The 15,716-nt window shown below is 39.0% G+C and overlaps 1 protein-coding gene across 4 annotated transcripts in view; it reads right to left on the bottom strand.

Moving 5' to 3' along the window:
- Pan3 (poly(A) specific ribonuclease subunit PAN3) overlaps positions 1-15,716 on the bottom strand; it is a 110,177-nt gene that overhangs the window by 82,978 nt on the left and 11,483 nt on the right. For all 4 annotated transcript variants that reach the window (XM_085685151.2, XM_085685154.2, XM_085685156.2 and 1 more), the window contains exons 2-4: positions 6,794-6,915; positions 4,622-4,688; positions 2,941-3,011 (exon numbers count right to left, since the gene is read on the bottom strand). In XM_085685151.2, the coding sequence (XP_085541277.1) occupies positions 2,941-3,011; positions 4,622-4,688; positions 6,794-6,915 (260 nt within the window). The remainder of the gene's footprint in view (positions 1-2,940; positions 3,012-4,621; positions 4,689-6,793; positions 6,916-15,716) is intronic.

Genomic DNA, 15,716 nt, shown 5'->3' with positions numbered 1-15,716 from the left:
TTAAACTCTGCTACAGCCGGCTATGGTCCCTGTGGTTTTATTGTAACAACCAAAGGCATATGCTCAGATACAGAATGTTCAGAAATCTTCTCACATCTCTAATGACAATTAGATGATGGCTATGAACCGTTTTATACTATTTTCATAACACAGTTTAATATTTCAGTAAGTCCATAAACATAGTAAAATGGTCAGTTTATATGTTAATGACATGAGTTTCCTGAGGCTCCTTCCTAATTGTGAGTACCTTCTACCTAGTTTGAGCTTCTCCACAGTCTTCAACATCAATCATCTTTTCCTTATATGTTCTAGTGGATCTAGAGAATCACTGCTACTTTGCAATCATCAAATACTTAAGCAAGTACTCATTAATATGTTCACATATAGTAAAAACAAATGACTATTGGGATTGGCCCACCTGGGATTTTTGGGAAGTTACTTACCTTACAGGCTATGACATAGTAGTAAATGTCCTACTACCTGTTCTCTGACATTATTCTGAAGTATCAATAAGTAATCATGCTACCGTGCTTAAATAAGCACTGAGTTTAATTAAACAAATGTAATTTGTATTTATTTCCATGGAATCACATCACGAAACTAACATAAATTACAACAACAAAAAGAGGTACCGGTACCCCCTTGACTGCCCACACACTATGCATTACTCCCACTGCCAGAATTCCTAAAAACAAAGATTTTTTTAAACCTTTCTGAGCAATCATTAACATTTAAAAACACAATACACACCCACATAAATAGCACACACATGCTACCTCAATCTACTGGACAAAGCTCATGTGTCCCTCTACCACACATTATGTTAACTGTCAACAGCAGCAATGGGAACTCTGCAGTCAGATCCTAACACTTTCAATTTATAGTCAGGGAAGTTTTTGAGAAATAAAGGACAAGACAACACCTGTTTAGGATATGCCTATCATTTCATGAATGGGAAGACTATATATAGTCTAGAATGATGGTACAAGGTCACAGGGTTAGAGATCCAGGGACTTCTAGATACACAGTAAAGCGTTTCCTTGTATTATTACTCTGTTTCTACTAAACTATATTCTACTACTGGAGGCCAGGCAGGGCAGCTAAGTCTGTGATTCTAGGTCTCAGGAAGCATAAGGAGGACCACTGCAAGTCCAAGGTCAGTCTGGGCTACAAAGCACTGAAATAACATGCCAATAGTTCCTTTTATTGTTTTCTTCTTTCAAAAAAATTGCTATATTTTTCTCTTAAAATCCTCACTGATTTTTTGCTATTTTTCAAAACTATCTCTAAATGATATATTTAAACTCTTTTTTTAAAGATACAACCAGTTAGTTAACATTCACAGTAATGCTTTCAAATGTTCAATTACCATGCTAGTTCTATTTTCTACTCACGTATCAGAAACACCAGCTTACTATAGCTAACTTTTTTTTTTTTTTTAACTACAAGAAAGTCATTAGAAGGACCAGTAAGCTAAATGGAAGTCTTCTCTTTTCTCTCAAGTGTTCTAGATAAATTGTTCTCAGGTTGTGGCCACTTTTCCACGTTCCTGCCATAGTGAGTTTTCAGTGCTACCTTCCATTACTGCCAACAAGTCTGCTTGTGTCCACCTCTACCACCTCTCACCAACCCATGAGAAAAGTATATAAAGCAAAACTCATTTCACTCGGTGAAAACCATTAAGAGAGCTATAAAAATCAAACTCAAACATTTTATCTATCAGGCCTAGTTGTTAAAAGCATTTCTAATCACCTTTCTCAAATTCAATTGTTAAGATGGAAACAATATTAGTGCACCAAGTGCTTGTGTGATCATATGCCACGTCCTGAAAATGGTTTGCTTTGGAGACACCCACTCTCTTTAAATTTTGTAAGTAACTTAGTGAGGTATGACTGATGGACACAGTGTTAATCATATTTCACACATGCGATTCATTAAACCTGGAAACAAGCTTAGTCATGAAGTCACCCCACCACAGCCATCATGAACCTCACACAACACTCCCCTCTGTTCAGATACATCCTCTTCAGCTCATTTTTTCTAAAGTTGATATAACTTGGGACCTTTCTCCCATTACTTAGAAAACAAGAATGCTTCAACTTCACAGTAACATCCACCCAGAATGCACAGTTCTTATAACCTTGGCTACTGCTGGTCTTAACCAAATAACCAGATTCTCTTAGTGACTTCACAGCAGCATGGTTCTCACTAAGACCCAAAAGCACCAAACTTTTCATTTCAATCTGTCACATTCTATAATGGTCTATAGCCTCAATTCTAAATTATATCAAATTAAATCAAGATTTTTTAAGGGTTAAACATGGTGGCACATACTTATAATTGGAAACTGAGGCAGGAGTATTATGAATTCAAAGCCAGCTTCAGTTACGTAGTAAAACTGTGTTGTCACTGCCCCCAGGGGGGAAAAAAATAACAAGAAGCCCACAGAGTTTTAATTACAAGTTAGTTTTAAATAGTTGGGTCAATTATAAAAAGTTATAAATCTTAGGATAGGACAAGTTAGAGATCTTCAAGTCAAAAAATAAAGCTAAAATATGGTGAAAATGCCTACACTGGGTTATATTAACAGCAACAGAATATATTTAGAAAAAGAACAAAAAGCAAGAAAGATTTCATCCTATTGCATAAAAATTTCCATCCCATGCATACAGCAAATAAAATTCCACATATAAGAAACAAGGTATCAGGCATGGTGCAGCTAGCTTGCTACAATGCCAGCACTGGGGAGGCAGGAGAACCATCTCAAATACAAGGCCAGCCTGGGTTATTTAAGATCCCAGCTCAAAAAGCCAAAAGTAATAAGAGAAAGCAAAGCGATGGGGAAAAACTCAAGTAAAGGCAAGAAAAGCACTCAGAATAAAAGGTCTTATTCCCACTTATACTGCGTTTAGTTTCACTGGAATTTCAACTTTCACCTACCTTCCTTCTCTGAGAGATGCTGAGGGCACCGAAGTCATTAAACAAGGATGAAGCAGGTGAAGTCAGAGGATCTGGAAAGCAAGTCACACAGGTTTCCAACAACTCAGGGAACAAGCAAGGTTGAGAGACTTGTAAACCTGGCAGTGCCACAACAGCGGCAAGTTCAGTGCTCAGGCACCTGCACGTTCAGTGTATCAGATAGAAATTGGTAACTACTTCATTCAGCCTATATTGCTGTCTACCCAGTCAAGTAGGTATCTGTATGTAAAAATGCATGGGCTTGATTAAAACAAGAAAAAACATAAAATACAATAGGTAAGTTGTGAAGGAAGAAAATCTAGTTGCAGCAAACACTTGTGCTAAGAACAAGTACTGGGGGATAAAGAGTCAGCGCCAGAGAGATCCAGGCTCAGATTAAACATTAAGGCCTTCAAACCTTCCACTTTACAGACTAATCCATAGTTCTAAGTTTATCAGGAGACCTCTGACATCCTTGTTAAAGTATTTACTTGAATGATGGAAATACTAAATGTTTAAAACATAAACAGAATCCAAAGGTTTTACAGATTCAAAGTGTCATTACTCTTTAAACATTACAACTCTAAATTGTTTCCCACTTTACACACCAGAAGACACAAGTCATGAACTTTAGAACTTCACCTTCTCTTCCAGACATCAACAAATCTTGTGTTTTTAAATCTTATTATGTGTGAGATCCTAAAAACCTATATTAAATGCCCTCCCTTAAAAGAGCTCTAATATTTCTTAAAACACAGTACACAAATTTTTGCTTAATTTCTCTGCCTTCTTCTAGCTGGGACTTTGTAATACGTCACTGGAGTTAAAATGATTCAATACAAAATAACTAACCATGCAAAAGAAAAATGCTAATAAATAGAAAAACAAGATGTTTTTATAAAATACATAAAGCTAAGGCATTCAAAAGGGCTTGACTTATTATGTATTACTTGTCATCTTGTATAGCATTTAAACAATACAAGAATACTAAAATATAATACTTCAAAGTTGTTTCTAACATTAAAATCTAACATTCAAATGTTACTTTTTCCTTCAGCACAAGACTGAAATTTCTAAATAGTAATGGGAACTTTACATAATATTACAGAAAATAGTCAAATTGCAAAATTTACTCATTATAAGTAGTTAACATTTTATATTTGATCTGGTGTATTAGCATCCATGTTTACACACTTTACCTTGAAACACTTCCTACAATAAAATATAGAAAAAATCTGAAACTATTAAATAACAAGTTATTTAAATGCTCATGAATTTTAAAATAATTCCATTCCTAAGATCTATCTAAAACAAATGATTCACAAACAAGACAAAATTTTTTTAATTATTCACACATATAGTCCACTAAAGCCCCACTTCTTATAAAAGAAGTTTGCAAGCTATAAAAATAAGCAACAATTCACATTAATAAAGAAGTATCATGAATAGAATGTTTAATGTAATCTTATTCTACTTATTAATAAAAAGTATGTGACTCAAAATCTTCTTTATTAATTTTATTTTCTAATTAGTACCTGTTCATAGTTTCTAAAAATTTCTACAATGTTCATATTGCTTTTAGAATTACACACACAGGCACGCACACACACAGACAGGCAGACAGGCACGCACACACATATGCACACACAGGATCAGATCTTACCATGGCCTGTGTATGGCTTGGCACTGTCATTTAGAAGGCTTGGGGAGCTGCTACTACTAGTCATTCTCTGGAAAATAAAATAAGCACATGTGGTCATTGAGAAATACAAAATTAAAAGCATCCAACAGTAAAACTGACTGGTACAGCCTGTATCTTCCCCTTCCTTCTTAATGATGCAGAAACTGAAGAAGAAGTTGAGTATCTTTCACATCAGGAACAAACTAACCTTCGTTCCCACACACGCTACTACTATTGCTTAAATCACAACTCCTTGCATACAGACTCCTGGGAAGCACATCAATGCTTTCTTAATAGTCAGGTGTTTTAAAGAAAGGCCTGTTTTGAACTCTAATTCTCTAACTTACTAGCATAGGCAAGACAACTGGATTTCCTGATCCGTAAGATATAAACTCCAATACCCATCCAAGAAGGTGGAAGCTGTATGAAGTCAGTACATGTCCAACATCTCTCAATTTGTATTATTCTTCACACACCTTCAAAAGCTAGTACAATTAAGCTATTTCCTGTTTGCCAAACATATCCTCTGCTTTTCTTCCACCCAACTGCCTCTATGTCTATCCTAGAAGGACTTTGAAATCAGCAAGTCCTACCTATGAAACTAATCCAGTCTCTGAAAAAGTAATCTAAGTTAGACTTTCTCAGCTCTAGCTAAATCCTGTAATCCCAAACTTAAGTCATTTGGCTTTTTATTCAGTTTCTGCATTATTAAAAAGGGAATCAGGAGGACAAGTTCTTAAGACAATTTTAATATATAAAATTATATATGTATATATACACATATATATGAATGACACAGGCATGTAATACACACGGTGTAACCCTAGAAGTTTTGGGGCATTGTGAGGTTATCAGAGTGCAAGGCCATCTATCCTTGGCTACGTAGCAAATTTTTGGTCAGCCAGACCCACATGAGACCCTGTCTCAAAAGAACTATACATTAATTGTTCACTTTAAAAAAAAAAAAAAAAAAAAGGAACTCAGGAATGGGTACAAAGTTCTTGCTCAGCCAAGAATAAAGACTTAACATTCAACCTCCTACACACGTAAGAAGCTTAATGTAGCACCAGCACTGTGGGATGGAGACAGGTAGATTCTGGATGCTCTGGCTGGCCAACCTGACCAAAACAACGAGCGTCTAGTTCACTGAGAGATCTTGTCTCAATGCAGTAAGGCAAAGAACAAAAGGGGCAAACAACTGACATCCAGCTGTGCTCTCCACACGATCATGCATGGGTACACCCACCTATGCCACACACATACAATAAACATACAAAAGGAAGGGAGAACTGACTCATGTTCATGACTGTGCATACTTACTTAAATGCTTAAATTCAAATAACCCATTAAGAAGATAGCAACAACTGAAATTAATTAATTGAATTAAAATCATCAAAAAAAGTACTGGCTTCTTAAGTTAGTCCAGCACTGAGTGGAAACCAAACACAGTCAGTGTTTTAGCATCATATTACAATCATGGGGATCAGCAGGGCACCACAGGAGCAAGGAACAGCATGGCACCACTTTCACTATTATGGCAGTTTTCCAAAGAACATTAGTAATATTTCCAAGCTCATTCTAAACTCTACAAAATTCTTCTATATCCATCTATAAAACGTCCTCAGCATTGCACACACTTATGACGAAGAGAAGTCAGCTACAAAGAGCACAATGTGTTTAAAAATGTAAAGGCAATGTTAACACGACATCACTCAAGTACCACTGGCTTCATATTTAACAGCTTAAATGTAAATTCAGAAATGTGCTGTAGAATCTTCCTGATAGAAAGCAAGCTCAGGAAACTGTTAACAGTACTGCCAGCTGTCTGAGAAAGTTAACAAGATAACAAGATGTCTGGTGAGTAGAGATGAGTGATTTTGTCAAAACTGATAGCATATGCACATATTTATCTAGTTAAATGTTTTTAAATTATACTACCAGCATTACCAACCTTAATACATGCAATCCATGCAGAACAATCTCTATCTACCCTCTGCACACTCTACTGCCATCTCTTTCCAAACTCTACCTTGAAAGCACTCACTGGCTCCAATACTATAGGTGACTTCCTGCATTCCACCCATCTCTCATCTCTTAAAGTCTCCCCTCCCACTCAAACAATTTAAGAAAGAAAGTCTCAGTCCACCAGAATACCTGCATCAAGGGATACTTTGTTTCTACAGGGCTTCCAAATCCATTGACTCCAATAAAGCTGGTGCTGAAATAGGAATCTGTGAGACTTGAGTCAGTTAAAGCACCTCCGTCTATTCCAGGAACTGAAAGAGAAGAAAAAGGAAAGTATTTATAATTATGTAAAAAGGACAAAACACCGATTTTTCTTTCTCTGTTTCTAAATAAGTCTGAAAGTCCCATAATCTGTCACTAGTTTGTGTGTTTGTTTGCCAGGTCATAACCCAAGATAAAATTAAAGTTTATGTCTCTAAAACACTGTTTTAAAATGTTCATGTTGGCTACCCACTCCTTGACTCCAGAAATGTCCTTTGGTATTTTTTGTTTATTTGGGTTTGGGAGCGGGGAATATTTCAAGAAAGGATTTCTCTATGTAGCCCTGGTTGCTCCCTCTGTAGATCAGGCTAGCTTGGAACTCAGAGATCTCCTGTCTCTGGGATTAAAGATGTACACCACCACTACTGGACTAGAAATGCTATTTTTATACTAATCACCTAACAGACACTACACACAACATGAAAAAAAATCTCCTTTGTATTTCTAGCTTCCTAGTCAAGTTTCCTTCCTTTAATTTATGAAAAGACTGAAGACTCCTAATCACAATCTCTGGAGTAATGTAAACAAGTTTTTCCAATCTGTTTCTCCTTCACAACCAATCTGAAACAGTCAGTCTTCGACTATCTTAGCATTCAGAGAGAAACTGTAAAAGTCACAAGAGGCTGTAGCACTGGAATACTGGGAGCTCAGTGCTGACTTAAGGGAGAGGTAGAGAAGACAGTCAAACTAGCAATGCCACTAGTACTGGACAGCGTGTTTTAAAACCCTATCCTCAAGATTTGGCATACAAAACTTTCTACATGCCTTATGATTTACACCAGGAACCAGAGATGATTCAAGCGGCCACTGAGAAATTTATCTGCCCCCACCTAAAAAAAGCAAACTAAAAAAAAAAAAAATCCACAAATATCAGGGATACAGCTCAGTAGTAGAGTACCTGCCTAGCAAGTAGGAAGACCTGAACTCTATCCCCTGCTCTGTCCAAACCAAGCATAATGGTGTATACCTGTAATCTCAGAACTACATCAGGGAGGGAGAGATCTGAGAATCAGAATTCAAAGTCTTTCTCTGCTACACAGTTAAGTTTGACACCAACCTAGGACACATGACACCCTGCCTAGAATGAATGAATGAATGAGGGAAGAACAAACAAACAATGTCATGATGTGGGATTCCCCTCTGTATGCTGTGAATGCCATTGGTTAATAAAGAAGCTGCTTAGGCCTATGACAGGGCAGAATAGAGAAAGGCAGAAAAACTAAACTGAATGCTGGGAGAAATAAGGCGGGGTCAGAGAGAAGACATGTAGCAGCTGCAGGAGACAGATATCAGACACAGGACAGAACCTTACCAGTAAGCCACAACCACATGGCGATACACAGATTACTAGAAATGGGTTAAGATATAAGAGCTAGCCAATAAGAAGGATGAGCTAATAGGCAAAGCAGTGTAATAATACAGTTTCTGTGTGATTATTTCAACTCTGGGCAGTCAGTTAACAAACAAGCAGCCTCTGCCAACAGTATCACCTTAAAGAAAGCAGGAAATATAATACATAGACCAAGAAGTCTGATGTCTTGGGATCATTATACTCTCCTTTCTACTTTGATACAAGTTTAAAGTTTCCCTTTTTTAAAGGTGGTAGACAATACTCAAGGCATGGTCTGCCAAGAGTCTTCAGGGACTAATTTGTACAAAGCTGAAGAACAACTATCAGAAGAGTAATAAACACTCTATAAACCACTGGATCACATCCAAGGCAGCATCAGTATTAGCAGAAAGATGCTAGAAGACTTCCTCTCTCCTCAGAACCAACTCACACAGCAGATGCCACTTCAGAAAGACTGTGGCAGTTTGGCAGCCCAAGATCCACCGTGAACCACGCACTCAAAGAGGCTCATATCAAGTATCCAAGAATTATAGCATAAAATCTGACCAACACATACTATGAAGTTATGCAGATGGGAGGGGCTTCAGATCAGATCTATATATCCTTGGAGAGCTGAAAGTCTGCAGGAAACGTTCAGACTTCGAATACCATACAGGATACTGGGAAAAGCTGCACAGAGCTAAAGTCAGCATGCTCATCACGAACCCTGAAGAAACTTGAAGAGGTATGACCAGCATCTGAGACTGTGAAGCACTACCTACAGACCAAGACAGCATCCATAAACCAGACATCCCAAAAAAAATGAGAGAGGAGGAAACTGCTCATAACAGAGGAAGTCCAAAAATTACACTAGGCACTTGGATTGTGTGTGGTTTTTTGTTTTGTTTTTGTTTTTGTTTTGCTTTGCTTTGTTTTGAGACAAGGTTTCTCTGTAGCTTTGGTGTCTGTCCAGGAACTAGCTCTTGTAGACCAGGCTTGCCTCAAACTCCCAGAGATCCACTTGCCTCTGCCTCCCAAGTGCTGGTATTTAAGGCATGCGCCACCACCGCCAGGCCACTAGGCAGTTTTCATAATCTATCTCCACCAAGCTCTCACCCACTACATCCTTCTCCTTAACACCAATGTCAACTTATGGCCAGTTCTGTTCTATCCTTACTCTTCTTACTCTTTCCTTTCCCTTTCCCAAGGAACATAGACTGACCTGGTTTGCAGGGGCTCTTTGGTTGAGCCTGCAACAAGATGGCACTATTTTACATTATCTGAATGTCTCTTCAGTCTACCTTTAGCCAACACTCATCATCCACTATATGCTGCCCTTAATTTTTTCCAATATATTTGTGTCCCTCCTCTGCTTTCTAGCAATACTAATACTGATCAATCCAGTACTAATCAACAGACTTACCATTCATTTTCATTTTCTTTTCGTCACACAATAACTAATCATGATAGTAACAGAAGTCCTTGAGATCACAGATAAGCACTAATGAACCAGGAATATTAAAAACAGAGTGGTCCCTTCTAAGGGAGGAAGGGATAAACTGTTTTGCACCCAGAAGGCTAGGAGGGGATGTAGTTGATGACCTTTGCATTATCTGTGTCGTTCAAACCACACTGGGTCTTCCCCAGACACCTATTGTGAGCTTATCAATCCATAGAACCAATCATTATGGAAGATGTCACACATACTTTATAAAGAGTTCTGATGTAGTCATATTTCAAGCTCTACTGGGCACACTAACTGAGTTATTTATCACAAGGAATTTTTCACCAAACTGCGTCTTGCTTATATGCCCAAAATAAACTACTTGGGGTCAGACACTCAAAGTTTGAACCAACACCACCAGCTACTTAGTTGTGATGAACCCTTCTACTTTCTTGTCTTTCCACAGATTGTTATTCTGATGGCCATGGTGGTTGCAGAAATCCTCCACAACTAATAAATGACTAAACCATACTATCATTCTCCCCAAATGATTGATGCTTAAGAGGTGATTTGCTTTATATCGATCACCCTGTCTCACAGAGCAACACCCTTGGATGATGACTGTTGTTATAGACAGTATTATACTCTTAGAGAAGGACAAGGGCAGAGCCCAGTATTCTGAGCACCAGTTTACTAGTGTGCCATCATCACACCCTCCACCCCACCCTGAATATTATAAACAATCCCAATGAAAGAAAAGTAGCTTTAAAAAAGTAAAACTAGCCGGGCGGTAGTGGTGCACACCTTTAATCCCAGCACTTGGGAGGCAGAGGCAGGCAAATCTCTGTGAGTTTGAAGCCATCCTGGTCTACAGAGTGAGTTCCAGGACAGACTCCAAACCTACAGAGAAACCTTGTCTCGAAAAACAAAAACAAAAAATTAAAACTGGCATGAATGTATACATATTTAATACCAACATATGCAGCAAACTCAGGCAGGCTGATGCCTGTGACTAACACCAACCTGTTCTAAAACAGCAAATACTACATAGTAACATCCTGTCTCAAAACACTAATTAATTAAAACCAACTCCAGATGTGCAAATCCCAAAGCCAAAAAGTGTACATATATACACACACACAATAAATTTTAAACTAATTACAAGAGTCAGACAGGTTAGTGCGCAACTCTGGAGACGTAAGTTCAATACCCAGATCCCATGGTGAAGCAAACTGACTTCCCAAAGTCAGGACCTACATACACATGCACATATGCACACATGTGCATCTTCAAGCCATGTTATGAGTGTACATCCCCCCCGACATACACTCACAGTAAGTAACAAGAAGAGTTTAAGACCCTGAATTTATTTTTTCCATAATAAAAGGATATACAAAATGAAGATGATTAAATAATTTATGTATCTGTGATAATATGAAAGTTTTCTTTCAGTTGTTTCCTGTTCCTGGCAGTGTTCCTAAGACTTCTAACTTACCATGTAGCGTGAGTGCCAGGTCTACCTTTTGATCTAATATTGGATCTCTAACCCTGCTTCTTGATATAGTGCTCCAAAAAAATCTCAAAATATCATAATCTTAAATCTTGGGTAAAGATATTATCAGCTAAGCTACTCTGTTGAAACTGTCAGCCCTACCTAGATTTTCCTCCAGGGACAGGAAAAGAGTTACTGATTGAATCATGCTCACATGAATCTCCATTAAAACTTCTAAATCATGAAATTCCAACAACTACCAAAGTAGACCAGAAGAGTGGCATCCACTCCAAAGGGCTAGAGGCTTGTCTTGCGTACCTTCTCATCTGAATGCCAATAAGTATCCTTCATAACAGACCTAAGTTCTGTGAGCTGTACAGGAAATTCTCAAACCCAAGAAGAAAGTCATGGGAATCCTCAATTTGTAACCAAGTCAGGCAAAAGATATAACCTGGGGCTGGAGAGATGCCTCAGAGGTTAAGAATACTGGCTGTTCTTCCAGATGCCCTAGACTCAATTCCCAGCACCGATGTGGCAGCTCATAAATGCCTGAAAGTCTACCCCCAGGGGATCTGACACCCTCACACAGACATACATGCAGGCAAAATACCAAAAAAGTAAAAATAAATAAATCACTAATTAAAAAAAAAAGGACAGATAACCTGGGGACCCATTACCTGCAATCTATGTTTACAAAAGAGGTAACCTTGTAGAACTGTGGGAGTGCAGGTAGGTGATGTCATCACACCACGTTCAAGTGGAGTGCAGGGCTGGAGAGCAGCTGCTTTAGAGGGATTGTGAGAGTGTACAGGAGAGAGAACAAAAGCTGGTTACTTTCTCTTTTCGTGCAATAACAATTTAAAATATTAAGTGGGAAGAGATTACATCCCATGTAGAGAGCTGATGCCACGCCTTAAAGGTGGTGCTGGTTTCCGCCTTCCACCTTCCCAATGGTGGAGTGCTCTCAGCTGTGAACAACTCCATATATGGCTAACGCTAAGGATCTGGCTTGCTTCCGTGTTTCTGGACCTATCTGGGCTTCCTACGTGGCTTGCTGGGGTTGGCTACCCAGAGATTATTTAAGCTATAGGCAGGCTGGCTTTGCCCTGGGGCAAGAGGATGAGAAGATTGTTCAAAGGTCCTGAATAAACCACAGTTAGAAGAGTTCAGTGTTGTGTCTTCCTTGCTGGCGAGGCGGTCGCGACAATTCCACAGCATGATTATGCAAACTTCATAAACACAGAAAGTCAGACTGAATAAATATGCCAAGATATTGACCATCTTGTGTTATGTGACCAGAGAACTTGTTTTTTTTCTGACACTTCTACAGTGCAGCTATTCTCCAACACTAATGATAACAAGAATTGAGAGAGCCATTAGAAAGAACCTTTTCTAATCCACCATCCTCTGGAACAGTACTCTTCACCTTTCCCTAATAGAAAGAATGCAATTCTATATAGTAACAACACAATGCCAGAGCCAAATTATTGTTAAACAGCATTTTTATTCCAAATGCTTTTTACTACAAATGGTTTACACCATTTTTTTTTTAATTTCAAATTTGGCTCAGTGGTTAAGAGCACTTGTTGCAGTTACCACACACACATGGTGACTCACAACCAGCTCTAGGGGATCCCGTAGTCCCTTCTGAACTTCTGTTTTTTATACAATACTTCACCTCAGATTTTTGTTAGAGCTGCAGAAGAAGACTAAAACAGAATTGGTACTCAGAAACAAGATGTGAATATCAACAAAGGCTAAAAATGTAGAAGCAGCTTCAGCATAGGTTAGCCATAAAAGGTGATTCTGGTAAGGGGTCAATGGAGATCCACAAGCAGAACTTGAATCTTCTCACAGATACTTAAGAAGAGGTAGTGATCAGAATGATGGGAAAATATGAACAGAAGGCAGCTGGCAAAATGTCTTATCAGGTTAAGAGCATTAGCAGAGGGCTCAATTTTGCTTCTCAGCACCCATGTCAGGCAGCTCACAACCCGCAGTAACTCCAGCTCCAGGGGAACCCAATGCCCTCTTCTGGCCTCCACAATACCCACACACAGACACATGGATAAAAATAATAATCTTAAAAAGAAATATGAATAGTAGAGACTATTCTGCTGAGTTCTTAAGATGGAGATGTGGAACAAGGTATAGGAAAGGGGAGACAAGAACATTCTTATAAAGTGACAAAAGATGGACTACACCTGTGGTCCAGCACCCACAGAACTGGAACAGGAAGCTTACTCCAAGTTCCAGGCCAACCTGTACTACATAATAAGACTGTCTCAAAAAGTAAATAACATGACAAAAACCTGACAGAACTATATCTGTGTCCTAATGTTTTCTGAACTCAAGTTGAAGCAAAAAACTGCAGTGTTTGATGAATGTAAACTCTAAGCAGAGTGGAAGATGCTAGATGGTTTATCTTTTTTTTTCAATTATTTATTTATTATGTAATCAAGTGTTTTGCCTGGGTGTATTCTTGTACACCAGAAGAGGGCACCAGACCTCATTGCAGATGGTTGTGAGCCACCATGTGGTTGCTGGGAATTGAACTCGGGACCTCTGGAAGAGTAGTCAGTGCTCTTAACCTCTGAGCCATCTGTCCAGCCTTAAATGGCTTATCTTAACTGCTCACAGAAAAACATTCAGAAACAATCTTAAGATGAAATTTATAATCAAAAGAGAAGAATTTAGAAAAGAAAAATTCTGAATCTGACAGATAATGAGAGAGTGTCAAGCAACCTTCTGTGCACCTTGAGGACATTTTGGTTATCTCCCAGTCTGCCACCCCTGTCACCTGCCCAGGCAGTCCTGGCCTAGATAAAATCAGGGATCCAGAGATAACCAGGACTTCAGCTCTCCTTGAGGGCCACCTCAAGTCTTAGCCTCACTCATTCTTATGCAATGTTCCTTGGCTATTACTCCACCATGGCTAGAGTGAAGCCAACTCGGCTACCACTGGGAAAGGGACAACAGTAAACCTGGGCAGCATCTTATAGTGTTAATTACAGGAGTATGTGGGTGCAGCAGTTAATAGAGGCATGGGTGATGACCTACATTTCAAAGGGCATTTTTAAAACCTTGGGGACCAGTCAGAAAATTGGACCAGAAGAGAGTCTTCCACAAGACTGGCCTACAGCACTACATGTTAAAGTGTGATGGCAGAATCACCTTCAAGAAACCAGAACTGTACAGTCACTAGCATGGAATATCTGCCTGAGGACACAGAGGCAGCAAATAGTCAATGATGCAATATGGACTGCTCCCAGGAAAACTTGGGGAACAGGTATCTCTGCAGCCTAGGGGATTCAAACCCCTTTCACTAAGTCCTGAGGATAGAACATGAGGACAAAGATGATTCGCCAGTCTCTGTGGCTGTGTTGTGCTGGGTGCAACCCCTAGTCCTTTTCTACAATGGTACAGTAAGTACTATATCCTTTCCCATTCTACCAGTGGAGCTAGAAGGACTTGTCTGATTTCATGAGGTCAGTTTTAGAGAAAAGTTTGTCTGAAGATGAGTAACAACACCCTCAGTTCATCTGCATCAGATGTTAAGATTCTTTGTATGGTTTGTTTGTTTGGTTTTTAAGACAGGGTCTCTCTTTGAAGCCCCAGCTGTCCTGGAAGTAGCTCTGTTGACCAGGCTGACCCTGAACTCACAAAGATCACCTGCTTCGGCCTCCCTAGTGCTGGGATTAAAGGTGCGTGGCCACCACCACTAAGCTATGTTAAGATTCTTGACTTCAAGTCTTGGTTCTGGAATGTAGTCATTTTTGGAACTACTGGGACAGAATGAACGTGGTTTCCATGTTAAAAGGACAGGGACTTTTGGGAGTCTAGGAGCAGAATGCTATGATCTGAGATGTATTCACCCAAATTCATACACTGAAACAATGCTACAGTACTAAGAGGTGAGATTTTTAGATGATTAAGCATTATGAGTGGGATTCATACCTGTATATACAAGTATTAGGGAACTGTCTGCCTTTTCTGTTTATGTGAAAGCATAAGGAAAAAAAAAAGAGCTCATGACTAATATCAAACATACTCTTGCCTGGATCTTGAAATCTCCAGTCTCCAAAAGTATGAGACCCAGGTTGGCAGTAGAATATTAAGTACTAGTCCATCATGCCCTAGATCCTGGGTTAGGACTGGCAGAGAAAAGAGACTGGAGCTAAAAAGCTTGCCCTATATTCCTGTTGTGATACGCCTGGCCTTTCTAGTCATGAGCTAAACATCATGGCAAAAGAAAATGTACTACAAAACCAAACATCTTGAAGAATGTAAATGCATAGACACTTTACAGAAAGCGTCCAGCAAAGCATGCCATGTAGCTTTCGTCTGCAAATACTTCACAGATTATGACACTAATTAGGACTCATCCTAAGAGACGAGACCTGAATTCCTTAACCTGACATTATGAAGTCCTCAATAATCAATCAGTTATACCTTGGAAAACATCTGGTCTCAGCTCTGCCATTCACCAGTCACAGTCTTGGGCAAATACTCGTAATGGAGATGA

The sequence above is a fragment of the Myodes glareolus genome, chromosome 2 (assembly GCF_982192425.1).
Source record: "Myodes glareolus chromosome 2, mMyoGla1.1, whole genome shotgun sequence".
Taxonomy (NCBI): domain Eukaryota; kingdom Metazoa; phylum Chordata; class Mammalia; order Rodentia; family Cricetidae; genus Myodes; species Myodes glareolus.
This window is presented reverse-complemented; position numbering and strand designations above follow the sequence as displayed.